Source organism: Meles meles, chromosome 9, assembly GCF_922984935.1.
Source record: "Meles meles chromosome 9, mMelMel3.1 paternal haplotype, whole genome shotgun sequence".
Lineage (NCBI taxonomy): Eukaryota > Metazoa > Chordata > Mammalia > Carnivora > Mustelidae > Meles > Meles meles.
This window is the reverse complement of record NC_060074.1, coordinates 73,687,498-73,715,286: the sequence shown is the minus strand read 5'-3', so window position 1 is coordinate 73,715,286 and position 27,789 is coordinate 73,687,498. Positions and strand designations below refer to the sequence as shown.

At 34.6% G+C, this 27,789-nt stretch overlaps 1 protein-coding gene across 2 annotated transcripts in view; it reads right to left on the bottom strand.

Annotated features, from left to right (window-relative positions):
• AGPS (alkylglycerone phosphate synthase) overlaps positions 1 to 27,789 on the bottom strand; it is a 148,884-nt gene that overhangs the window by 78,785 nt on the left and 42,310 nt on the right. Inside the window, exons 3-8 of one of the 2 annotated variants that reach the window (XM_046019212.1) lie at positions 23,031 to 23,121; positions 20,806 to 20,926; positions 20,636 to 20,710; positions 16,301 to 16,372; positions 14,688 to 14,767; positions 3,338 to 3,418 (exon numbers count right to left, since the gene is read on the bottom strand). In XM_046019212.1, the coding sequence (XP_045875168.1) occupies positions 3,338 to 3,418; positions 14,688 to 14,767; positions 16,301 to 16,372; positions 20,636 to 20,710; positions 20,806 to 20,926; positions 23,031 to 23,121 (520 nt within the window). The remainder of the gene's footprint in view (positions 1 to 3,337; positions 3,419 to 14,687; positions 14,768 to 16,300; positions 16,373 to 20,635; positions 20,711 to 20,805; positions 20,927 to 23,030; positions 23,122 to 27,789) is intronic. The other variant, XM_046019213.1, reaches the window with a different exon arrangement.

Here is a 27,789-nt window from a genome sequence, read left to right as displayed (position 1 = left end):
CAAACCCATTTAAAAATTAGACAAACAACTTAAACAGATACTTCACCAAAGACACATGGACGACAAAGAGCACTTGTAAAGATCACCAGACACTAGAGAAATACAAATTAAAACCACAATGAGATACTGTAACACATCAAGTAGAATGACTAAAACTTAAAAGACTAACATTAACAAGTACTAGAGAGGATGTAGAAAAACTGGAATTCATACACAGTGCTAGTGGGAATATAAAATGATGCCCTGTGGGAAAATGTTTGGTAGTTTTTCAAAAAGGTAAATATATACCTACCACTTGATTTAACCACTTCATTTCTAAATATCTACCCGAGAGAAATGAAAGCATATGTCCATTCAAGGATCTGCACATGAATGTTCACAGTAGTTTTACTTGAAATAGTCCCAAATTGTAAATAATCTAAGTGTTCATGGATAAACAAACAGTGGTATAGCTATACAATGCAATACTACTGAGCAATAAAAAGGAACAAATTGATATATACAACAATATGCATGAATCTCAAACTAATTATGCCTAGTGAAAGAAGCCATACCCTCAGCGCCCCCACTCAAAAAGAGTACCTGATTAGTTTTCAGTAAAATTGTAGGACAATTAAACAAAATTACAATGATAGAAAGCAGATCAACTTCCAGAACTCTGACATAACACACGTCTGTTATTAAAAAAAAAAAAAAAAAAAGAGGCAGATCAGTGATTCGTCAGGGGTGGAGGGTGAGGGTTGGATGGAGAGAATCATAAAGCAAGAGGAAATCTTTGGGTTTGGTACAGTGTTCACTATTGTGATTGTGGTGATGGTTTCATGATTGTACTCATGTATCAAAACATATCAAATTGTATCTTTTAAATAAGTGCAATTTACTGTATGACACTTATACTTCAATGAAGTTACTCTACAACAAATCCATAATTGACGTGTTAATGATCTCCCTTAAATTGTACACAAAATAAAATCAATGTAATTTACAAACTAAAGAGATTAAAACATGTGCTACCCAACTTCTTTGTGTCATTTTAAAATTTCTAGAAGGAAAAAGCAGGATATTTTAAGCTGGTAACCTCAGCTTATTAAGAAACTGAAGAGTACACAACTTTAATGAGGAAGAACTTGAACTGGGATCAAAATGGCTGTAGAAACTACATTACAGTTTACTGGAGGCAAAAAAGAAAGTTCTATATTGGCATTTAGGGAAATGAACTAGTAGGTAAAATATCAGAAGTTCCCAGTCTAGGAAAATGTCATTTAAATTTCAAGGAAATATGTTCTTTGAATTTTAATTCTAACCTTTCAGAAAAAAAAAAACTTGAAAAGGTTAAAATACTCCATCAAATGCTGTAATAAAAGAAGATATAAAATTAGACACATGAAAGGCCACCCTTTGTTATAAAAAAAAAAAAAACTGGTGTGTTGATAGTGCCTCATTCAGATATAACAGAAAACTAATATGGGATTTTTACAGTCTTTTTCATTCAATACTATTATTCTTCCCACATAAGTTCATTATATACTATAATAATTAAATCCATTACCTGGGTTTATATAAAACCTTGGCTTATAAAAGATCTTTAACACTGCCTCAACTACTATGTTCAATTTCATTCCAGTTCTATCTTAGTGCATTAAATCAAAAATAAAGGTAATAGTTTAATAATTTTTTTCAAAGCCTTTCATTCAGAATGGGTCAGTGGCATACCAATTTCATTCAACTTTTTTCCAAGAAATAAGGAAAAAGACAATAAAAATAAGACCGACAAAGATGTCTCGTCTCTCTCTGTCCCACTCAAAGGTAGAAGAGAAGAGCCTCTGTAACTCACGTTGAACAAAGTGGTCACTATATCACCAACAAATTAAACTTTCTAATTTTGGTTTATAAAAGCTGAGTTACAGTCATCTTGACCATGTCTGAGGAAGTTGGAAATACATTTTAATAATTATCTGCTTAGAATGCCAAACTTTAGAAATCTAAAGTTTTCCAAGAATTCTTCAGGATCCTAAAAAAAGTGCTACAAGGTCTCCAAGAGTTTGACTAATTAATGAGATGCAGTTTTCAATGAAATTAGGCATTGGGGCATCTGGGTGGCTCAGTTAGGCACCTGACTCTTCATTTTGGCTCAGGTCATGATCTCAGGGTTGTGAGATCAAGCCCTATCAGGCTGCACACTCAATGTAGTCTGTTTGAGAGTCATCCCCCTTCCCTCTCCCTCTGCTCTTCCATACCCCTCCAACCCTCTCTCTCTAAAATAAATAAAATCTTAAAAAGAAAAAGAAATTAGGCATTGAAAAGTTAAATTAATAGCAAATACCGACATCTACCAGTTTACCCAATTTATCAACTTCTGAGAGTTCAATGTCCTCTATGTTTCACCTTGCTCAAATCTTACTCATTTATTTTAAGTCACTATCAGCTCTTGCCTGAATTATGCCAGTAACCTTTTACCACCCTTACATGCCCGACCCAACCTCCATACAGGAACTAGCCAGAACTACCTGAATACAGAGGTAAAGTTCAAAATCCTAAAAGGGACTTTGTAAGGCCCCTTTCTAATCTGATCTGTTCATGTTTCCTGGCTTCATCCTTGACCACTACTACACATATTCCCATCCAACATATAAACACCAATCATGTGTATTCTCCCGTAAACACACACTAGACTTCAGCCACACTCAGCTGTCTGCAGGCCTCCCCAAACCAACAGCTGCCCTAAAAGCCTCTGCACTTGCTGCTTCCTCTGATTGGATTATTCTCTCCACTCCCATTTTTTGCTGACTTTCACCCATGCTGAAGTCTCATTTTAAATGCTGTGTTCCCTGTGATATCTTCTTTGCCCAATTCCTTCCCTGCTAACCCTGTCTGATGAGCTATAACACCCTGCATTCAGCCTTCACCTTGCAATTCTCACTCTGAATCATAACTGTCTATTTACCTAACTTTACATTATAAGATAAGCTTTCCAAGTGTAGGGGTTGGGGTCTTATTCACTACTATGTCCTCAGTGCCTGACCCACAACAGAAACTGAGCAAATCTGTTCAGAGAATGTGCTGTAAAAGATACTCCATTCATAAAGAGGACACAAAGCAGGGCACCTGGGTGGCTCAGTCCAGTAAGCGCATGACTCTATTTTGGCTCAGATCATGATCTCTGGGTTATGAGATCAAGCCCTGAGTCTAGCTCTGTGCTCAGCAGGGACTCTGCTTGAGATTCTCTCTCTCTCCCTCTCTGCCCCTCACCCCACTTGCTTTCTAAGTAAATAAATCTTTAAAAAAATAAAGAGGATACATAGCAATTTTGAAAATCTTAATTAAAGAAGTAACATACCTGTCTTTCCAACTCTTGTCCTGTGATACCAGCCTCCACATGAGCTGTTAGATTGTTCTCATCAACCCAGAGGATTCGATTCTGATGCAAAGGGAGAAAAAAAGTCTCATCTCCAATGTCTAATCCAAATGTCTCATCCAAATGTCTATTGACATTTTCTAAGGAAATATAACTTCCTAACTCAAGGAAGCAAGTGACAAGACAGAAAACTAGCAACAGGGTTACCCATGCTACTACATTACCCATATATCCCAGACTACACAACAAGACAGATATAGTAACAAAGGCAGTATATTACATAGGAGTTGGTTTAAAACATTAAAACACAGACTCTATCTTTATTCAAGGATTAGTTTGAATTAAACTCTACCTCTTACCTTAGCCAAATTATGTAACTAACTTTAGTGTTTCCTCATTTGTAAAGTGTGAACAGTAACACTACTCATAAGGTTGGTGTAAGGATTAAATGAGATACTGCACATAAAACTTTAGCATACGGGGGTGGCTGGCTGGCTCATTTGGTGGAGCATGCAGCTCTTGATCTCAGGTTGTGGGTTTGAGCCCCACAGTGGGTGAAGAGATTATTTAAAAATAAAATCTTAAAAAAAACCCGCTTAGCACACAAAGTTCCTGGCATTCTGCAAATACTCTCTATTAATAGTTAACAATCATATGTAACTCAAGAATATCAAAAGATGGCTACTGTGAGACAAGAAAAAGTCACATACAAAGACATAGGATAATACTAAATGGCACTCCTGCTTTGTTTTTAATCCAAAATAGGACCAGGACAGAAACCAAAGCAGACCCCTGCCTCCTGTTTAAAAGAAGGAACTGAGTATCAACTGGCTCAACTTACCAAATGTAAGACTGCCCAAAAAATGTTTTTAACATTTTTGGTTAACCTATTTTTTGTATATATGAATCTCTGTGAGTTATTCACCAAATAAATTTTAAATTTATATTACGTTTTATTTAATATTCTTTTCAATATTTATATTTAATATTGTTTATTTATAACTATAAATTATACTTTAATATAAAATTTATATTATAACATTGTAATATGAAATCTATACTATAATACTTAATATTATTTACATTAACTATTTATGTTAAATATGTTAAAATTTATATTATTTAATATTTGTTTATATTAATTTTAATTTTAAAAAAATTAAATTTATTTCTAAGTAAATTTTAAATTTTCGAAACAGACTTCTTCCCTCTTCTGAGCAATCAGGTTAACATATACACTCTTCTTCTGGATCCCAGGGAAGCTTTCTTTGCACTTTGAAATGTTCGATTTCATGGCAATAACTAACACAGTAAGTTTAGCTAATAATAAAAAGGAAAGAATACAACAGACAATATGAAACTGTCTGCCTATATTTCAAATTTGCATACAAATAACTGTACTACTTAATTCACAGGATTATGATAAACATCAAATAAGGTGATATATGTGAATGTACTTTTTGTTTTGTGTTATATAAAACTCTCATTTGAATTATACTCTCACAATAAGACAACAGTAATTTTAATATAACCAAATCAGTCTTTTGGTTCTAAAGCCACTAAACAAAAGGAAGTATTAAACTGAAGTAAAAAGACAGAATTCAGTAATCTGTTGGTACCTTATAATAACTTATACACATCTTCTCCTCTAGTAGGTTGGCTTTTTTTTTTTTTTAAGATTTTATTTATTTATTTGACAGACAGAGATCAGAAGTAGGCAGAGAAGCAGGCAAAGAGAGAGGAGGATGTGGGGTTCGATCCCAGGACCCTGGGATCATGACCTGAGCTGAAGGCAGAGGCTTTAGCCCACTGAGCCACCCAGGTGCCCCTAGTAGGTTGGCTCTTAAAGAGATTACGTACTTGTGCTAATTATATACCTTCAATTTACCAGGAGCCCAAACATATTTTTGGTAGGAAAAAAAAAAAACAACTGAAGGAAGCACAGAAAAAAACAAAAAAACAAAAATACAACCCTTTATCGGTACTCACAGAAAAGCTCAAAGAAAATATATATAAAATACCCTATTATATCCAGTATACACTACCCAATACAAGTTAACAATAAAACTTTGAGACCAACAGGTCCTAGTATTATTGTATGTATTTAAGAAATAAAGAAATAAAAAACTGGCATAACTATATTACACATACTGTATCAGAAGTACTCTGTGCAAAATCATGCAGAGACATAGCTTATCAACTCTAAAGCAAATCACAATTTTAAGTACCACCCATCCACTACAATATTTAAGACAGTTCAATATTAAAAGCAGTGAATATATAAGGTTTTTCTATAAAATAAATGGTTAAAAACCTGGCATTTAAAATCAGGCACAGAATTTTAAGCATCTACTCAGTGTAAAGACTTTTATATTATCTCACTTAATCTTCACAATTATCTTCTGGATTATTACTGTCTCTATTTTACAAATTCATTAACAGATTTAGTGGTAAATTTGTACACAGTAAAGTATACATATACAGAAATCCAAACACATCCAAAGCCTATTACAGAATAGGCTACTCTTCAGTGATCTTCTAAGGAAACTGCCTTTTCTTAAACTCCGGGGTAAGGACAAAGGTTAATGGGGAACTTTACAGAAGAATAATCAGGCTGTTACCATCTGAACATCCTGATTAATTTTAGCAACACTTGAAGTGGACAACCAGGTATTATGTCCCTCCTGATGTGATGTGACGTGAGGTAGAAAAGCACATCACCATCTACAAGATATCCTTGCTTAAAAAAATAAAATTTAAAAGCTATGCCTGAATCTAACTAGACTTTATATCTGACTTTGAGTTTAGAGGACATACAAAGCCTAGAGGAAGAGTTAAATGACACCAAGATGAAATGACACGGAAATTCAAAATATGACACATTTTATACTGCAAGTAACCTACATTTTCCAAAAGTCAGTAACATTCAGAAAGAGAAAGAAGGGGGTTTCAGATGAAATGAAACAGGGAAACAACCAAAAGCTAACATGGGCCTTGTCTGAATCCCCCTATGAACAAATGAAGTATAAAAGAAAGACAATTTTGAAACAACTATAACATCTGAATGTGAATTGGATATTAAATGATATAAAGAATTCTTTTTAAATTTGCCAGAAGAAATAATAATATAGGGAGAAATGCCTTTTAAAAACAGATACATAAGTAATATTTAGATAAGTAGCATATCAGGCTTTACTTTTAAAATAGTCAAGAGGACAGTCTAAGATGATGGAGGAGTAGGAGACCTTAGTTTCATCCGGTCCCCGGGATTCAGCTAGCCAGCTATCAAATCATTCTGAACACCTGTGAACTCAACCAGAGATCAAAGAAAAGAATAGCTGCAACTCCACAAACAGAAAAGTGACCACTTTCTGTAAGGTAGGAGGTGCAGAGAAGTGAATCCAAGGCAATATATGGGAAGATAAACCACAGCAGGAGGGAGAAAGAGCCTATGTAAGCTGGAACCAGGAAGTGATATAGCAACAAAGCACAAAATCAGAACTTTTAGAAGTCTGCTCCAGTGAGGGACATCCCTGCCTGAAAGGTGCCCGGGTAGCGAAGGAGGGTGGAATCCTAGGCAGGAAGGGGTGGTCCCAGGATCCTTGGGATCACAGGAAGTCCAGGGTGCCTGAGTGTGGCAGAGTTCCCAGGCATCGGAGTGGGAAAGCCAGCTGCAATCAGCAAGCCCTAGGAGTGAGCTCTCAGCTCAGGGATGCCATATACTGCCACCCATGGCACAGCTGGGCAACTGCTCTTTGAGCAGGAGCCCAGCAAGCAGCAGAACCAGGGAGACCTCCCTCTCTCCGCCAGGAGGACCGGCACAGATGCACACCACAGGAGTCTACAGGGTTTAGAGACTTGAAATGGGGCTGCGTGCCTGATATAGAAACACTCGGTTATAGGACGGAGACCAGAGAGACAGGAATAATTGACTGCTTTTCCCTGAGAGTGCACTGAGGAGTGGGGCCCCAAGCTTTCAGCTCCAGGGCAAGAGACTAGAAGGCTGCCATTTTCATTCTCATCCTCTAAAGTGGCAGGAAAAGCCTTCAAGGAACAAAAAGCCACAAAGAGCAATCCAGAGCTGCTTACTTAGCCTGGCCCTCTGCCAAGGGTGGTAAAATTCCACTGGGGCAAATACACCTGAGAATCAATGCAACAGGCCCCTCCCCCAGAAGATCTGCAAGAACATCCAGCCAACACGAAGTTTACCAATCACACAGAAATGTAAAACTCCAGCACTAGGCAAAAACAGTATACAGACTTCATGGTTTTTTTTTTCCCCACAATTCTTTAGTCTTTCAATTTTTTTCTTTTTTGTTTTTCAACCAATTTCTTATTTTATCAATTCTTTCTTTAAAATCTTTTTTAAATTTTCATTTGTACAGTTAAACTCTATCCTTTCATTGTATTTAATTTTATTTCTGTATATATATGTTTTTCTTTCTTTATAATTTGAGATACAGTTTAACAAAGCAACCAAAATACATTCAGGACATAGTGTATTGCTCTGTTCTGTTCACCTGTCTGTTTATATTCATTCTTTCTTTTTGTCTTTTAATTTTCATCTTTACATTTACATTCCATCCTTTCATTGTATTTAATTTTATTTTCATACATATACAAGTTTTTATTTCTTTACAATTTGGGGATCTACTTTTCTAACAAACAGACCAAAATACATACATGATCCAGGGTATTGCTCTGTCTGTTCACCTGTCTGATTACATTCTTTTTTTCTTTTTTTTCGGTTTCAGGTATCTTCTGACTTGTTTAGTATATATTTCTCTGGGGTCGTTGTTGCCATTTTAGTATTTTGTTCTCTCATTCATCTATTCTTCTCTGGGCAGAATGACAAGATGGAAAAACTCACCTCTACAAAGAGAACAAGAGGCAGTACTGACTGCCAGGGTCCTAATCAGTATGGATATAAGTAAGATGTCAGAACTAGAGCTCAAAATAACAATTATGAAGATACTAGTGGGGCTTGAAAAAAAAGCACAGAAGACACTAGAGAATGCATTTCTGGAGGAAAAAAAAGAACCAAAATCTAATCAAGTCAAAATCAAAAGGGCATTAATGAGATACAATCAAAATGGGGGCTCTAACTGCAGGATAAATGAAGCAGAAGAAAAAAATCAGTGATATAGGAGACAAAATGATGGAGAACAAAACTAAGAAAAAGACAGAGAAACAACTACTGGATTATGAGGGGAGAATTTGAGAGATGGTAAAACAATATTAGATAATTGGTATCCTGGTGGGGGGGTGGCAGTGGAGAAGGTATATTGGAGCACATTATACTGGAGAACTTCCCTAATCCAGGGAAGGAAACAGGCATCCAACTCTAGGAAGCACAGGCAGGCACTCTCCCCCAAAATAAATAAAAATAGGTCAACACCCTGACATATAGTGAAACTTGCAAATCTCAGAGATGAAAAAAAAATTCTTGAGAGCAGTTCGGGACAAGAGGTCCATAACATACAAAGGTAGAGACATTAGACAGGCAGCAGGCCTATCCACAGAGACTTGGCAGGTCAGAAAGGACAGGCATGATATATTCCTGTGCTAAATGAGAAAAATATGCAGACAAGAATACTTTATCCAGCTAGGATGTCATTCAATAGAAGGAGAGATAAAAAGCTTCCAGGACAAGGGCAGCAGGGTGGCTCAGTTGGATAAGCTTCTTCCTTTGGCTCAGGTCATGATTCCAGGGTCCTGGGATTAAGCCCTGTACTGGTCTCCTTGCTCAGTGGGGAGCCTGCTTCTCCCTCTGCCCCTCCACCCGCTCCTGCTCTCTCTCTCTCTCTCAGATAAATAAAATCTTTAACCAAAAAAAACAAACAAACAAACAAAAAAAAAACTTCCAGGACAAAAAGAAACTAAAAGAATTTGTGATCAATAAACCAGCCCTGCAAGAAATATTAAAAGGGACCCCTTACGCAAAGAAAAAGCCCAAAAGGAACACAGACCAGAAAGGAACAGGGACAATATACAGAAAGTTACCCTACAGGCAATACAATGCCACTAAATTCATACCTTTCAATAGTTACTCTGAATGTAAATGGGCTAAATGCCCCAATCAAAAGATACAGGGTTTAAGATTGGATAAAAAAAGCAAGACTCATAGATATGCTGTCTGCAAAAGACTCACTGTAGACCCAAAGACACCTTCAGATTTAAAGTGAGAGGTGAAAAGCCATTTATCATGCTAATGTACATCAAAAGAAAGCTGGGGTGGCAACCCTTACCTCAGACAAATTAGATTTTAAACTAAAGACTGTAATAAGAGATGAGGAAGTACACTATATCAGAAAGGATCTATTCAACAAGAAAATCCAACAATTATACATATTTATGCCCCTAACATGGAGCAGCCAATTATATAAACCAACTAATAACATAATTAAAGAAACACATTGATAAGAATACAATAATAGTATCACACTCACTGCAATAGACAGATCATGTAAGCAGAAGATCAAGCAGGAAACAAGGACTTTGAATGACACACGGGACCAGATAGACTTCACAGATACAGTCAGAACATTCTATCCTAAAGCAACAGAATATACATTCTTCTCGAGTGTACATGGGAATATCCTCCAGAATAGATCACATACTATGTCACAAATCAGGCCTCAACTGGTACCAAAAGACTGTGATCATTCCCTGTATATTTTCAGACCACAGTGCTTTCAAAGTTGAACCCAATCATAAGAGGAAATTTGGAAAGAACTCAAATACATGGAGGCTAAAGAGCATCCTACTAAAGAATGAGGGGGTCAACCAGGAAATTAAAGAAAAAAAAATTTTATGGAAACAAAAGAAAATGAAAACACAACTATTCAAAAACCTTTGGGATGCAGCAAAGGTGGTCCTAAGAGGGAAGTAAATAGCAATAGAAGCCTTTCTCAAGAAGCAAGAAAGGTCCCAAATATACAACCTAACCCTACACCTAAAGGAGAAATAGCAAATAAAGCCTAGACGCAGCAGAAGAAGAGAAATAACAAAGATTAGACCAGAAATCATTAAAAAAAAGAAACCAAAAGAACAGCAGAACAGATCAATAAAACTAGGAGCTGGTTCTCTGAAAGAATTAATAACATTGATAAACCCCAGGCCAGACTTATCTAAAAGAAAAGAGAAAGGACCCAAATAAACTCATGAATGAAAAAGGAGAGACCACAACCAACACCAAAAAAATACAATTATAAGAACATATTATGAGCAACTATATGCCAACAAATTAGGCAATCTGGAAGAAATGGATGCATTTCTAGAGATGTATAAACTACCAAAAGTGAAACAGGAAGAAAACCTAAACAGACCTATAACCAGCAAGGAAATGGAAGACATATTCAAAAATCTCCCAATAAACAAAGTCCAGGGCTGGATGGCTTCCCAGGGGAGTGCTACCAAACATTTAAAGAAGAAATAATATGTATTCTTCTGAAGCTGTTTAAAAAAATAGAAAGGGAAGGAAAACTTCTAAACTTGTTCTATGAGGCCAGCACTACCTTGATCCCAACACCAGACAGACTCCACCAAGAAGGACAATTACAGACTAATAACCCTGATAAACACGGATGCCAAAATTCTCACTAAGATACTAGCCAACAGGATCCAACAGTACATTAAAAGGATTATTCACCACAACCAAGTGGGATTTATTCCTGGACTGCAAGGATGGTCCAACATCTGCATATTAATCAGTGTGATACACTACATTGATAAAAGAAAGAACAAAAACCATATGATACTCAGTAGATGCAGAAAAAGCATTTGACAAAGTACAGCATCCTTTCTTGATTAAAACTTCACAGTGTATGGACAGAGGGAACATACTTCAATATCATAAAAACCATATACGGAAAGCCCACAGTGAATATCATTCTCAATGGAGAAAAATTGAGAGCTTCCTCTAAGGTCAGGAACATGGCAAGGACATCCACTGTCACCACTGTTGTTCAACATAGGACTAGAAGTCCTAACCTCAGCAATCAGACAACAAAAAGAAATAAAAGGCATCCAATTAGCAAAGAAGTCAAACTCTCACTCTTTGCAAATGTCATGCTACTCTATGGGGAAGACCCAAGACCCCACCCCAAAATTGCTAGAACTCATACAGCAATTCAGCAGAGTGGCAGGATATAAAATCAATGCACAGAAATTAGCTGCATTTTTATACATTAAGAATTAGAAGAAAGAGATATTAAGGAGTTGATTCATTTACTATTGCACCAAAAACCATAATATACCAAGGAATAAATCTAACCAAAGAGGCAAAGAATCTGTACTCAGAAAAAAAAATAGAACATTCATGAAAGAAGTTGAGGAAGACACAAAGAAATGGAAAAAAGTTCTATGCTCATGGATTGGAAGAACAAATATTGTCAAAATGTCTATGCTACCTAGAGCAATCTATACATTCAATGCAATCCCTACCAAAATACCATCAACTTTTTTCACAGAGCTGGAACTAATAATCCTAAAATTTGTATAGAACCAGAAAGACCCCAAATAACCAAAGGAATGTTGAAAAAGGAAACCAAAGCTGCCAGACTTCAAGCTCTATTACAGAGCTGTAATCATCAAGACTGTATGGTACTGGCACAAAAACAGACACATTGATCACTGGAACACAACAGAGAACCCAGAAATGGATCCTCAACTCTTTGGTCAACTAATCTTCAACAAAGCAGGAAAAAATATCCAATGGGAAAAGGGCAGTCTCTTCAACAAATGTGTTGAGAAAATTAGACAAGCCGCATGCAGAAAAATGAAACTGGACCATTTTCTTTTTTTTTTTTTTTAAGATTTTATTTATTTATTTGACAGACAGAGATCACAAGTAGGCAGAGAGGCAGGCAGAGAGAAAGGAGGGGAAGCAGGCTCCCTGCTGAGCAGAGAGCCGGATGTGGGGCTCGATCTCAGGAACCTGGGATCATGACCTGAGCCGAAGGCAGAGGCTTTAACCCACTGAGCCACCCAGGTGCCCGAAACTGGACCATTTTCTTAAACCATACACAAAAATAGACTCAAAATGGAGGAGAAATCTAAATGTGAGACAGGAATCCATCAAAATCCTAGCGAACATAGGCAGCAACCTCTGTCACCTTGGCTGCAGCAACTTCTTGCTAGACACATCTCCAAAGGCAAGAGAAACAAAGGCAAAAATGCACTATTGGGACTTCACCAAAATAAAAAGCTTCTGCACAGAAATGGAAATAGTTGACAAAACCAAAAGAATGAGAGAAGATATCTGGAAATGTCTCATCAGATAAGGGGCTAGTATCCAAAATCTATAATGAACTTATCAAACTTAACACCCAAAAAAACCCAAATAATCCAATCAAGAAATGGAAAGAACATATGAACAGACATTTCTCCAAAGAAGATAAACAAATGGCCAACACATGAAGGAATGCTCAACATCTCTTTGCATCAAGAAAAAACAAATCAGGGCGCCTGGGTGGCTCAGTGGGTTAAAGCCTCTGCCTTCGGCCCAGATCATGATCTCAGGGTTCTGGGATCGAGTCCCGCGTCAGGCTCTCTGCTTGGCAGGTAGCCTGCTTCCTCCTCTCTCTCTGCCTGCCTCTCTGCCTACTTGTAATTTCTCTCTGTCAAATAAATAAATTAATTAATCTTTAAAAAAAAAAAAAGAAAAAAACAAAACCACAACAAGATATCCCCTCACCCATCAGAATGGCTAAAATTAACAAGTCAGGAAACAACAAATGTTGGTGAGGATGCAGAGAAAAAAACACCCTCTTACACTGTTGGTGGGAATGCCAACTGGTACAGCCACTCTGGAGAACAGCATGGAGCTTCCTCGAAAAGCTGAAAATAGAGCTACCCTATGACCCAGCAACTGCACTCCTACCAAAAGTACAAATGTAGTAATCTGAAGGGGCACCTGCACCTCGATGTTTATAGCAACAATGTCTACAATAGCCAAACTATGGAAAGAGCCCAGATGTCCACTGACAGATGAATAAAGAAGATATCGAATATATATACAATGGAATACTACTCAGCCATCAAAAAAATGAAATCTTGCCATTTGCAACGACGTGGCTAAAACAAGAGGGTATTATGCTAAGCCACATAAATCAACAGAGAAAGATAATTATCATAATATCTCACTCATATGTGGAATTTAAGAAACAGAGGATCATAGGGGAAGAGAGGAAAAAACAGAACAAGACTTAATCAGAGAGGGAGACAACCCATAAGAGACTCTTAATCATAGGAAACAAACCGAGGATTCCTGCAGGGAAGGGGGTAGGGGGATGGGGTAACTGTGTGATGGAAATTAAGGAGGGGATTTGATGTAGTGAGCACTGGGTATTACATAAGACTGATGAATCACTGACCTCTACCTTTGAAATTAATAATACATTATATGTTAATTAACTGAATTTAAATAAAAATTAAAGTCGAGAGACAAAGAAATATAAAGCCAATAGGATAAAAAATGTCAATAATTACTTAATCTAGGAGCCCCTGGGTGGCTCAGTGGGTTAAGCCGCTGCCTTCGGCTCAGGTCATGATCTCAGGGTCCTGGGATCGAGTCCCACATCGGGCTCTCTGCTCAGCAGCGAGCCTGCTTCCCTCTCTCTCTCTCTGCCTGCCTCTCTGTCTGCTTGTGATCTCTCTCTGTCAAGTAAATAAATAAAATCTTAAAAAAAAAAATTACTTAATCTAGAAAATGGATATACTATTGTCTCTACTTCGGTGTTTGAAAAAAATTTCAAACTAATAAAATAAATAATAAATAAATCTTAAACTTTTTATATTAATGAAGGCATATGCAACCACAAATATTGTTGACTATATAAAGTTTAAGTTCATTCCCAAATCAAAGCTTTAACATGGCACAATGTCCAAGTCTTGGACCATAGCGAGCCAAAGGGTCACAAAATAATCCTATGATTAAAATTAGTTTGCTCTCCATTCTTCCAGAAGCAAAAGTGCAAGAGCATTGAAAATTTGGGGGATAAGTCTTGGTGTTTCAAATCAACCTTAAGTAATAATATTTGTTTTGCTTTTAACAATACAAATCAGGTCATCTATTGTATCAATATTCCAACCCATGCCTCTCAAATTATCAATTTCTCAGGCTAACTTGGTAGAAATTACCAAGATATAAACCTGAGTGTAAGTGGACTTAGCTTTCTGAGAACTGAAGACAACGGTAAAAGACAGTAATAAAATAAATTTAAAACAAAATGTACCAAAATATACCTTTTTAATGACAACTAAGACTGAGCCATAAGAGTTTTTTTTAAAGCAAACACTATCTTCAAATATGCCTGAAATTATCATATACCATTTGTGAAGTGTCCAAAGAAATAATTGTTCTTGTCTCATCTGCAGGACACATTAGGCCATATGATACACTTGTTCCTCCTGCCAAAATAGAAAACAATTTTAATATTTTATTTTTTAGCTACATTTCTAGGGCAAATCCCCAATACAAAGTATACAAACAGGCCTGCTAGAAAAGTAATACCTATTTCTACTTTGCAAAATGTAATTTGCAAATGCTAACACACTAAAAGCAAACTCACCTTTATTTTATGCTGCGTGCCAAAATGAAGAAATATTATGGAGCTGAAAGCAATGGGATATGGCTCCATCCCCTGGGCACACTCAAGTGACGCCCCTAGCAATTTGTGAAACTCCAAAAACATGATTAGAAAAATTCTAAGCTAATGATTACTCTGGAGATATTGCTTAAAAGAAAAAATACTTCCTAATTCAACTAAAGACACCTTACCTTAATTATAACATTCATTTATCATTCGAAATATTTTATATTGTCATACAAAAAGACTTTAATAAATCAGAATATAAGAAAGTTAAAATTGCCCAGATTATATAATATTCAAACAAATATATGTTAATGATGAAAAGGTGATTTTAATATAGAATAAATATATACAAGTATATAACCAATGCACTCCTGTTTCCCATGAACATTTGCTATCAAAGGAGAAATGTTTTCTTGATACTAACATAAAATAATACTGCATTTAGTCTTTAATCATCTGTCTTACCATATACCAGAGTAAATTCTTAATTGGTATTTCCATGTGTCTTTTAATCAAGAGATTAAAAAACTCTTGATACGAGTAAGAATTACAAGAGGTGGTGATCTACTATATTCAGTTTACTTTTACAAGGTGAGACCATGAACTGTCAATTAAGAGCATGCCTGTAATTAGTAAAAACTATTTGCTTGTCACAGTCATTTGAAATCAGAAAAATATTTCACTAAAAGCAGCACTGTAGTGCCTTTTTTTTTTTTTTCTATGAACTAAAAGTATCAGCTGAAGAAGGAATCTGGAGCTGATTTGTTTGGGGTCCCACTTCTGTTTCATCAATGCTAACTGAATCAGTGAAGTCAATTTCTTTTGGCTTGTGTAGGTTATTAGAATGTGGCTGATAAGTGATCAATAGATCAAATTTGTCTTAAATGCAAATTTGTCTTAAAATGCAAAGCAATGTTAGTTTTCAACATTAAAATGTATTACTCATCTGGTCATCATTGTCCTAGCTGATCTTTCACACTGCATAGTGTTCCTTCCCAAAAGTATATATTAGATATATTTAGCCTCTGAAAAATAACATTCTCTCCATAAAGAAAAAGGTTATAAAATAATTACTAAGGTGGGAACATTTTCTTATTTAAGCATTAAGTCACAGTGTGAATTGGGATCTATATGGCAAAGAACCCATGAACAACATGTTTCAAACAGTTTAGGTGATAGATCTACTCAAAAATGAGCATAAACAAATTTTTCAGAATAACAATATCATAATTACAAGAATGCTTGCTTTCAATGGGATGATACAAATATTTAGAATACAAATAATTTAAATAAAAATAAAAATAAAAACACATTTACCATATTAAAATTTAAAAGGCACAATACTTACCACCAATTGGTATGATACAAAGGTTATATTTGCATGCTAGGTTCACAATCTTAACTACATCATCATGGCATGCTGTTGAAAAAAAAAAGGAAAATAAATTAATCACTAACCCTGCAAAGTAAGGTCCATGAAGTTCTTTAGTGTATAAACTTTTTCTTTCTTTATTCACTCATTAACACATATTAAACAGCTATATTAAAACAAAATGTTTACTATTTATCTTTTTAACTTTTCACTTTTAAATAATTTCATACTTATAAAAAGGTTGTAAAAAGGTACAAAGAATTTTCTTCATCCAGCAGCCACAAATATTAACATCTTATATTTTCAATTATCAAAATCAAGCAATTTACTATTACAAAATACTATTAACTAATACATAGGCCTTATTCAAATTTGTTCCACTAATGTCCCCTTTTCTGCACCAGCCGATTACACACTGTATCTAGTTGTCATGTCTCCTTACTCTTCTTTATTTTTTGTTTTGAAAGATTTTATTTATTTATCTGACAGAGAGAGAGAGAAAAAGTGTGCACAAGCAGTGGGAGTTGCAGGCAGAGCAAGGAGCCTGATGTGGGTCTCAGTCCCAGGACCCTGGGATGTTGACCTGAACAGAACGCAGACACTTAACTGACAGAGCCACCCAGAGACCTCTCCTTATTCTTCTTTAATCTAAGAGAGTCCCTATTTTTTATTTTCATGGCCCTGACACTTTTGAAAAGCACTGGTCAGTTACGGCATAGAGTATCGGCCAATTTGGGTTTCTGCCTCATCATTAAATTCAGGTTACACATCTCAGCAGGAATTCCACAGAAGTGATGCTGTGCCTTTCTTACTCAGTAACATCTGGAGGCACATGATATAGACAGGTCTCATTTCTGAGACCTGCTAACTTTCATCCATTGGTTATAAATGTTAACTTTCATCCTTTGGTTATAAAGTTAACTTTCATCCTTTGGTTATAAAGTATCTGCTAGGTTTTTCCACTATAAGAAGACTATAATTAATAAGTATCTTGTGGGGAGATAGTTACTCTATATAAATATGTTTCTCATCATACTTTCACCCACTAATTTTTGCAGCCACTGATTCTCTGTTTTTTAAGCAATTTTTAAAATGCTATACATAATGTACTACATATATTCCTTTCTATTGTACAAAACTAAAGAGTAACAAAAACCTGACAACAGAAGATCTTAGATACAAGACACAAGATGCTAAACCTCAATTTGACTAGCAATAGAGCATTAAGTCAGGGACCAACATGGCAAAGAAACTATCTGAGAAAGATAAATCTTTCTCCATTTAATATGGCATGGCAAAGAAGAGAAAAAGACTTGACGCAAGGAAAAGAGAAAAAGACTTGATGCAAGGAAACGATGCAAAAATCAAGTATTACCTGCTAAGAGCTTGAAAGGGAAATTAAGGATGTAAAACATACAAGTGAATATCCATTAATGAAAGTAAAAATATTGTTTTATAAGAGTTATCATTTCTCAGGTTTGTTTAAAACTAGGAATATATCATTTGTGTCATTCCAATTTTTAAAAAATATTTTATTTATTTATTTGACAGAGAGAGAGATCACAAGTAGGCAGAGAGGCAGGCAGAGGGGGGGAGGGGGAAGCAGGCTCCCTGCCAAAAGAGAGCCCGATGCAGGGCTCGATCCCAGGACCCTGAGATCATGACCTGAGCCAAAGGCAGAGGCTTTAACCCACTGAGCCACCCAGGCGCCTCGTGTCATTCCAATTTTTAATAAAAATCCATTTTAAGTTTTCAGATTAAGCTTATAAAAATCACTATGTGTGGTAAAATTTTTTACTAAGTGGAATACCAGTTGATTAATAACTAATAAAATACCCAAATAAAAATGCTTTAACAAGACTAAACTACTTCTAGGACTGTCACCTAATCAGAAGCTTTCGTCAACCACACTATACAATATAGCACTCCCTCATCCCACTGCTCACCTATACAGCTCTCTATTTTCCTACTGTGCCTTTTCTTTACAGCACTTATCCCCACTCAATACATTATACATTCATTTCTCTTTTTCCTGTCTCCTTCCTCACTAAATTGCATGACACCTGAGAACAGATTTTTGTTTTGTTCACAGCCCATCCTTAATACCTAGAACAGTTCCTAGCACATATTTTCACAGGCCTAAAGTTTTGGTATTTAGACAGTTAAAAATAATGCATAAATACTAAGTTTAATAAGTAAAATGATTTAAAAATATGTAATTGTTAAGGGAGACTTTATTTTTATAAGCATACTTAACCACAGACAACATGAATGAGTGACTATTTGTCCAAACTAAGTGAAAGGCAGAGATATTCACACTGTGTTAAGGTTCACAATGGTGACAAATCCTGGTTTAAGGATGAGTCCAAATCATAAAAATTACATATATTACAAGTTCTTATGCTTAAGAACTTAGACATCCTATTAAAAAAGAAGCCCTAGACATCCTATTAAAGCAAATATACAATTCAGATTCAAATTATAGCCAGACTTAAAGACATCCACAAGGATAGATCTCCTAGGTACGTGTATCCAAATGGGGAGTGTGTGTGTGTGTGTGTGTGTGTGTGTGTGTGTGTGTGTGTTCAAACTGTAGGATGAGATAGCCGCCTCCACTCTGTGGCATACCACATTGTCTAAATTGCCACATTGTCTCAAAACTTGCCCTCATTCAAGGACAAAACCCGAACTTTATCACCAACAGAAAATTTACATTAAAGTTAAATAAAGGCCTCAGAAATCTGATAACCTGTTGAGGGGGTAACTATTTCTAAGAAGTCATTATACTGAAAGATTCAACAGAATAAAATTATAAACTTACCTCAGGTATCTTTATTCTATTTATATAGATTCCTGAGGTACAGAACATGACGGTAAAGAGAATATTTTAGAAAAACCAACCTCTCAAGAGTATATGCGACGGTTGGAGGGAACAAGAAACTTGAAGCATGAGAGAGAACCTTACAGGCTATTAAGAAAAATCCAGCTATGTGTTGATAAGGGCCTGATTTGAAAACTGATACAGAAAAAAATAAAAAGGACAACGTTTTAAGAGAACTGACAAATGGGACAGATTTCACAGAACAAAGAAAACGTTTATGCAACAATAGACTAATTCTGCATGTTTCCTAAACCTGGATTTTTAAAAAATATTTGTATTTCCTAAAGCAAGACCTACATTTTCATTATGGTAATTTCTCAGTACTTTAATAGTCAGACACATGAAGAAAATACCTAGAAAGTATGCTTGAAAGTTCTACTCAAAATGTATCATCAAAAGATGGTCTATTAAAGCTTCCTATGGAAAATGAAAACTGATAAATTTTGCTTTCATTTTTTCTAGTAAAAAAATGGAGGAAATAAATCCTCCCCAAATCTTGGTAAAGAAGTAGCCTAAAGCTACTAAAAGAATACTGGGAGAATATATACCACAAGTATCAAGACAGTAATTTAATCTCAGCTACACATGCTCTTGGATTTTCCTCCTATGTATGTCACCTCCCTCCTACCTCTATATTAAAGTATGATTTTCTCCTTCAGATACTCCCTGTAAAGTAAAAGGATCACATCTAAAAACAGATGAGCCAACTTTTGAAAAATAAAATACTCCATCTACTCCTTTAATAGAATCTAAAGAGGAAAAAAGGACCAGACCACTGGAACTTTTTTAAATGGTAATTATGGACAGTAAGGTATACTATATCAATTCTGCTTTAAATTTTCTACTAAGAGATAGATATAAAAATCATATAAATATACTGACTATCTAATCATCAGCAAGAGCAAAATAACAACATAAAACTCATCCATCCTCTTTCTTGAGCCAAAATCATGAATGATATTAATTTTTCAGAATTTAATTATTTATATCAAAGACAACGGGTATCTTAAACAATTTGTTTCACCACTTGGACATAATGCTTTTTAGGCCACAAGCTGATATCAACAAATTACTACAACAAATTTGCAGGAATTAATAGTTAAGAGTTTCTCTACCTCTGAATATATCATTGATCGATACTAATTTCATTAAGCTTTCAAATTAACCAGAAATACATTTTTTTATCTGACCTCCCAATATGATATTAACATTTAAAATGAAAACTTAATCATCAGCAAGATCAGTCATGAAAACCAATAGTTCAGTATGCCCAGATCAAGAAAGAATTATATGACTTTTGGTAAACTTTAAAAATACAGCTACCTGTACTTTTTACAATGCCTATGTTCAAAAGTACGTATTTCCAATACTAAATTTACTTAAGATTTCACAATACTAAACTAATGACACAAAGAAAAAAAAGAACTTACTTGGCCATAAAACTATATCAGGAATTCGCTGAAACATTCCTTCCCTGAGCAAAAATATCTCATGAAGACAATGACCTGTTTTGCAATTTAAAAAAGAATATGTAAAAACATCTTAAATTATAGGAAATTTTTAAATTAAAATCAAATAGTGCTTCTATAAGGTTGCTTACCATGAGCTCTAAATACTCGATCATCTGCTTCTTGTGAATATGAAATATTAGTCTCTTTAAGTTCATGAAGAAAATCTTCATTTACAATAGAAGGAGGTGTATCACTAGGATTTAAGGATGCCTAGAAAATAAAATTGGTTTCTTTGACTTATTTCTAGAAAATAAATTCTGAGTATCTGGTTAGGAGAGTGACCATAAAATGTAAAATTTTAATATCCAAATTGAGACAAAAGCATGAGAAAATACCAAGCAACACATACGGAAACCAACTCTGTGACAATAACAAATTATAAATGGTCCCGTTAATCACATTCTGTAACATAAGTTATAGAAGCCATGTTTCCTCTTTTGCATTTATGCCCCACTTTTTCATTGTTTCTGAAAACTGCAATCAAGAACAGAGAAGATGACAAAGTCTCAAATCTTTCATTTTAGATCAAGGAAACTGGGGAAAAGCCAACTTTTTTCATCATCTACATTTTCACCTGTAGATAAAATTTACCATTTCTTATAGTTCAATAATTATTTTAAAATGATCAACAAGAAACCTCATAATAAGTAACAGGTCCATTTTCACAGAACTGCTTTAAAACTTGTAACATTATAATTTGATACTTAATTTCAACTAAGAGGTAAGTTGGGGAAAAAAATCTTTAAAGCTATGCAACACGGGGGAAGTCACAACTTCTTCTTCTCTTAAATGAGATTATCACCACTAAATTTATACAGCTACCATAAAGGAGAAAGGTTAAATGTCATAATTTTTATGAAAAGCATCAAAAACCTGCCTACTATATATGTAGGTAGCCTCTTCTTACATGTAAGAAGAGGCTGACCAAATCAAACCTGCTATTAAAAAAAAGAAAAAGAAAAGAAAAAGCTATGCTATAGTATTTGGAAAAAAGAAAATATAAGAATGTGTAAAAAAAATATATGATATTTACATACTGTTAGTATCTTATTAAAGGGTCTGCATTTAATATTCAATTATATGAGAAATATTTATTGAGTGTGGGTTATATACCAGGCAATGTTCTAGGCCTTGGGGATACAGCAGTGAGATAATCAGGTAAAAAAATCTTGACCTCAAGGAATTTATGCTATGGTGAAAAGAAATGACCATAAGGACCCCCAACAAAACATACATATTACTATTTTGTTGTTAAAAATTGAAAAGGGCTCAAAATCAGAAAAAAATGCATGTAAAACTGGCGAAATTTCCGAATATGGTATACAGATTGCATCAATGTAAAAAAAAAAAAAAAAAAAGTAACTACGAATAGTCAAAAGAAATAATTAAGGAAATAAAAAAAAGATCTTTTAAGAAAAGTTGAAAGAATTTGGTTTAGGAGGGGTAAAAATTAGCTGTTAACATAATTTACTTAGTAGGATAAAATGTAACTGTGGATTTAGAAATAAAACAAACAGTAGGTGAATATTTAAGTCCTTAATAACATGTTGGATACAGTAGAGAATATAGTATAAGCCACAGCCCCTGTACTTATAGAACTTATATCCAGTTTAGAGGGACATGCAGAATACCATCCCATAGTAAATAATAAATAATAAAAACCATGAAGAAATGCTATTTTGTTAGTTTGATATGAATACAGTTTAAAGGTTTTTAACCCTAGCTTAAGAAAAGTGAAAGTACATGAACTAAAATTATCACTCATATCTTAATCAAATTTTTATTTTTTTGTAAGTCTTCTAATATTCTAAATGTTTTGATATTAAATGTAAAATTACATTTATTTCCAATTATTCTATATTAATCCTGGATTACTGTCAGTACATTAAATATCCTAAAATTAATAGCAACTTATAATATTTTTCTAACAGTCCTCCCACAGAATTAGTTCATGTGCATTTTACTACCACCCTATGAAAGGTAGAATGGACAGTTATTGCTCTCATTTCTCAAATTAGGATAACTATGGCTCAGAGAAGATAAAAAGTTTACCAGACAAATCTCAGATAAATTTTGAGATTGGGATCTAGATCTGTGATACTGAAAAGTCATCCCTAGAAAACCGAGCAAGGCCAATAAAACCAGTAAACTTCTTAACAAAAAAAAACCAAAAAAATTACAACAAATGCATTAAAGCAATTATAACAAATTACAAAGATAAATCTAACTGATTTGGGATTAAACACATGTCCATGCACACACAGACACACCCACACAGACTTAAGCATACTAGTCATCATTCTTATTTGCTTACTTTAGAGGTAGTTTTATGCTCCAGACTTACTCCAAGGGTATTTTGGATCCAGTCTTTAAAAGTTGGTAAAATCATACCACTAAGAGGGTACCTAAGATTACAAAGAAAATAAAACATTAGAGTAAAGGACCTTCATTTAAATTTAAATCTTAGCTTTGGCTTCTAGTAATGGTCAAGTTGTTCCTATTAAAACAACACCCTCTCCCTCCACATATAACTATAAACTCTGGACAAAAACAAAAACAAAAACAAAACACAACTCTGAAGGCAGTACAGACAGATAAAAGCAGGCAATAATAGAGGGTAGGGGGTGTGATACACTTAGAAAAAGTAAACAGCATTACATAAGTTTCCGAGTTTTTTTTATTTTTAATACAGGTTTTAGACTGAGGAACAGACCAGCTGGTACCATAAACGGAAACAAAAATACAGAAAATCTATTGTCTTCCTGCCTTGAAAAACCAGAAGGCAGTATTTGCAGTGAACACAACAGCTGGGAAGAGTCTACACAAATCACAGAAAAGGAGAGAGTCATTGAGTGATATATGCATAAACTCTGTCCACATGCTTAGCTGACCTTGAATTACACACATATGGAGCCAACTTGAAGCAGCCCAACTAAGCTTAAAAGAACTAAGTTGCTCACCACCACAGGGGGAAATGGGAATTTGAGAATAGTCAAGTTAATTACTTAATGTTAAAAAAATAAATAAAGCCCCTTCAGAAGAGCATAATAGAATACAGGGTTTCTACAACAGACTATTTACATTATCCAAAATGCACTCCAAAATTACTAGACACAAACAAACAAGAAACTGTAATCCATAATCAAGAGAAAGGGCAACAAATAGGGACTGACCCTAAGAAGAACTAAGACACTGGAAGTAGCACACAACCATTTTAAAATGGCTATAACTATGTTAAAGGACAAATGGGAAACTATGTTTCCAGTGAGAAAGAAAAAAATCTCAGCAGAGAAACAGAAACTATAAAAAGAAAAAAGCAGAAATTCTATATTTAGAACTTTTAAAAATTCACTGAAAGAACAGAAGGGCAGACTGGAGATGCCTGTAAATGTACAGATAAAGTAAAGTATAAAGTAAAGTAAAGTAAAATGTACAGATATGTTTTATTAACATATATAATCCGAAGGGCAGAGAAAAAGATTGAAAAAATAAACAAAGCTTCAAAACCCTATGGAACAATAGCAAAAGACTAACATGTATATAATACACACAACATACACATAAAGTCCCAAGAAAAAGGAAAAAAAAAAAAGAGGGAAATAGAGTAAAACCATTTGAAGAAATAATGGCAAAAAGTTTCCAAATTTGATGAAAGATACACATTTACAAATTCAAGAAGGCCAGAAGACACTAAGAAAATAAATGCAAAGAAACTCACACTACGCACATCATAGTCAAACTACAATTTAAAAGTAAGAGAAAAGAGGGAGAAAGAAAATGTTAAAAAGCATCTAGAAAAAAAAATTAAAAAAAAAAGCATCTAGAGAAAAATGACACATTACATACAATGTAGTAACACTAAAAATTATGACCAGCTTCTCGTCAAATATAATGAAGTCCTGGAAAAAACTGAACATTTAAAAAATCTATTTATTTATTTATTTGAAAGACAGAGATCACAAGTAGGCAGAGAGGCAGGCAGAGAGAGAGGAGGAAGCAGGCTTCCCGCTGAGCAGAGAGCCCAATGTGGGGCTCGATCCCAGGACCCTGGGATCATGACCTGAGCCGAAGGCAGAGGCTTTAACCCACTGAGCCACCTAGGGGCCCCAAAAAACTGAACATTCTTAAAGTGCTGAAAGAAGAAGAATTTCAACCTAGAATTCTGTATCTGGTGAAAATATACTTCAAAAATAAAAGTTAACTCAGGATGCCTGGGTGGCTCAGTTGGTTAAGCCACTGCCTTCGGCTCAGGTCATGATCCCAGGGTCCTGGGATTGAGTCCCGCATTGGGCTCTTTGGCCAGCAGGAAGTCTGCTTCTCCCTCCTCCTCTGCCTGTCACTCTGCCTGCTTGTGCACTCTCGTGCTCTCCCTCTCTCTCTCTCTGACAAATAAAGAAATAAAATCTTTAAAAAAAAAAAAAAGTTAACTAAGACATTTTCAGATGAAAACTGAGAGAACCTGGTGCCAGCCGACCTATACTACAAGAAATGTTAACGTGATTCCTATAGGCTGAATGGAAATACAACACTTACTATAAACTGAAATCTTCAAGACAGAATAAATAACAGAAAGTAAATAAGTGGGTAAACAAAATGACTTTTCTCTTAATTTCTATCCAATATTTATGGCTTCTAAAAATTCTGTCATGGAACTAGAGGATATTATGTGAAGTGAAATAAGTCAATCAGAGAAAGATTATTATATGATCTCGCTCATATGTGGAATTTAAGAAATAAAACAGAGGATCATAGGGGAAGAAAGGAAAAAATAAAACAAAATGAAACAAGAAAGGGGAGACAAACCATAAGAGACTCTTAATCACAGGAAATAAACTGAGGGTTGCTGGAGGGGAGGGGGGGCAGAAGGATGGGGTAACTGGGTGATGGAGATTAAGGAGGGCACATGACGCAATAAGCACTTGGTATTACATAAGATTGATGAATGACAGACCTGTACCTCTGAAACTAATAATACATTATATGTTAATTAATAAATTAGAATAACAAATATTAAAAATAGCCCCCCAAACCCAAATTCTATCACTATGTCATAGAATTTATGATGTGACAAGTATAAAAAGAATACAGAATGGCAAATAAACCTACAGATTTCAAAGATACTTAGATTTTACATGAAGTTGTACAAGAAATTTAAAACACATAAGAGTTCTATAGAGTAGGAACAGTATGGAAAAAACTAGATTTGCTACTCAGATTTCATTTCCTACATTTTTCATCCCAATCCTTAGTTTATATGAAATATGAAAATTATTTTATATACATAATAAATCCTAAATTATATATATAACTTAGGATTATTACATATATATTTTTATATATTATAATTATATATTTATATATATATATAAAGACTGGTGCAGAAAACTCAAGTGCTTTGAGATACAGCTTTTCAGTTTTGAAAATACTTGCCAGAGGTGGCAAAATATTAAATAGCAGTAAGTGCTAAAAATAAAGACATAAAATAAGTATCCTACCCTAGATTAGTGTAGTGAAGAAGGCTGATATGCAAACAATAATGACCCAGTGTGTTATAACAGCACTAATATAATAGCTCTCTGAAAAGACCAAAACATTTTAAAATGTGTATTTTGAAACAGTACTTTAAACTTTTTCTTAAGTAAATACATACCATTATCATGTGCCAGGCATTGTTCTAAGTGTTTATGTATATTAACTTATAATGTTAGGAGGTTTGTGCTCTTATCCCTATTTTATAGATGAGGAAGGCAACAGAAATTAACTTAAGATGTGAAGTAACTTAAGTAACTTAATCAAGGTCACACAGGTAGTAAATTACAAAACCAGGATCTGAATCAGGTAATAAGGCTTCAGTCTGTGCTTTTAAGCCTTACATGATGCTGCCTTTAGTTTGATTCTTCCCTTACCACCATTCCAAGTGAGATCATTATTCTAAAATTCTTTATGAATGATATTTATAAAATCATGGTACTTACATTCAGTAAATTTTTTTCACTACAATGATCTCACAACTTCTCTACTCCCCCAATAAAATGATAATGAGACAGCCAAATAAACCTATATTATAGCTGCATTATTTTTGTTTGATTTTATAAATATTTTACCTATATGTAAATGTATGTACGACATACATTCAAAAATACAGACAAATAAGTCTGGAGCTGAATGAATTTTTACAAAGTAAACCTCCCATGTAATCACCATTCAGATCCAGAAATAGAACATTTACCGGTACCCCAGAAACACTCCCCTTCATGCACTTTCCAGGCACACCACCTTCCCTCACACCAAAGGAACCACTATCCTGTTATCATTACAGAGTAATTTTGACTGTCTCTGTACTTTATATAAATGAACTCAGTTAATAAAATGTACTCTTCTGTGTTAGCCTTCTTTTGCTCAAATACTATTGTGAGATTTATCTTTTTTGATACATCTAGTTAACATTCATTCATTTCCATGGCTTAATTCCACTGTGTGAGTATAACTAGTTTCTTTATCCACTGTACTGTTGATAGACAACAGTGTTATTTAGTTTTTGGTGCATGCAGGGACATTCCTGAACTTGTTTTCTCAAGAATGTATCACATTTTTCTGACAGGTATATAACTAGAGTGGAATTTCCAGGCCATAGTCTATGCATATGTTCAACTTTAGTAGATACTGGTAGATAAGTTTTCCAACATGATTACCACTAACAGTGCTATATGGACTTATTCCACATCCTTCCCACACTTGGTGGTGGGAATGAGAAACACTCTACTGGTAATCTCTTAACCATTTTAATTTGAATTTCACTGGTAACGTATGGGTTTGAGTTTCTATCCAAATGGATAATAGATACAGGAATATTGTTTTCAAAGCCAGTTCATCTTTTGCTCATTTTCCTATTGGGTTACTATCGTTTTCTCATCTATATATAAGAATTATTTATATATTCTGAGATCAAAGACATATGTATTAAATATTTTCTTCTGCTTTTGCCTTTTTTTTCCTTGCATTCTCTTAGTGGAGTCTTTCAAAGAAAATAAGTTTTATATTTTAGTATTATCTATCTGATTCATTTTTTCCTT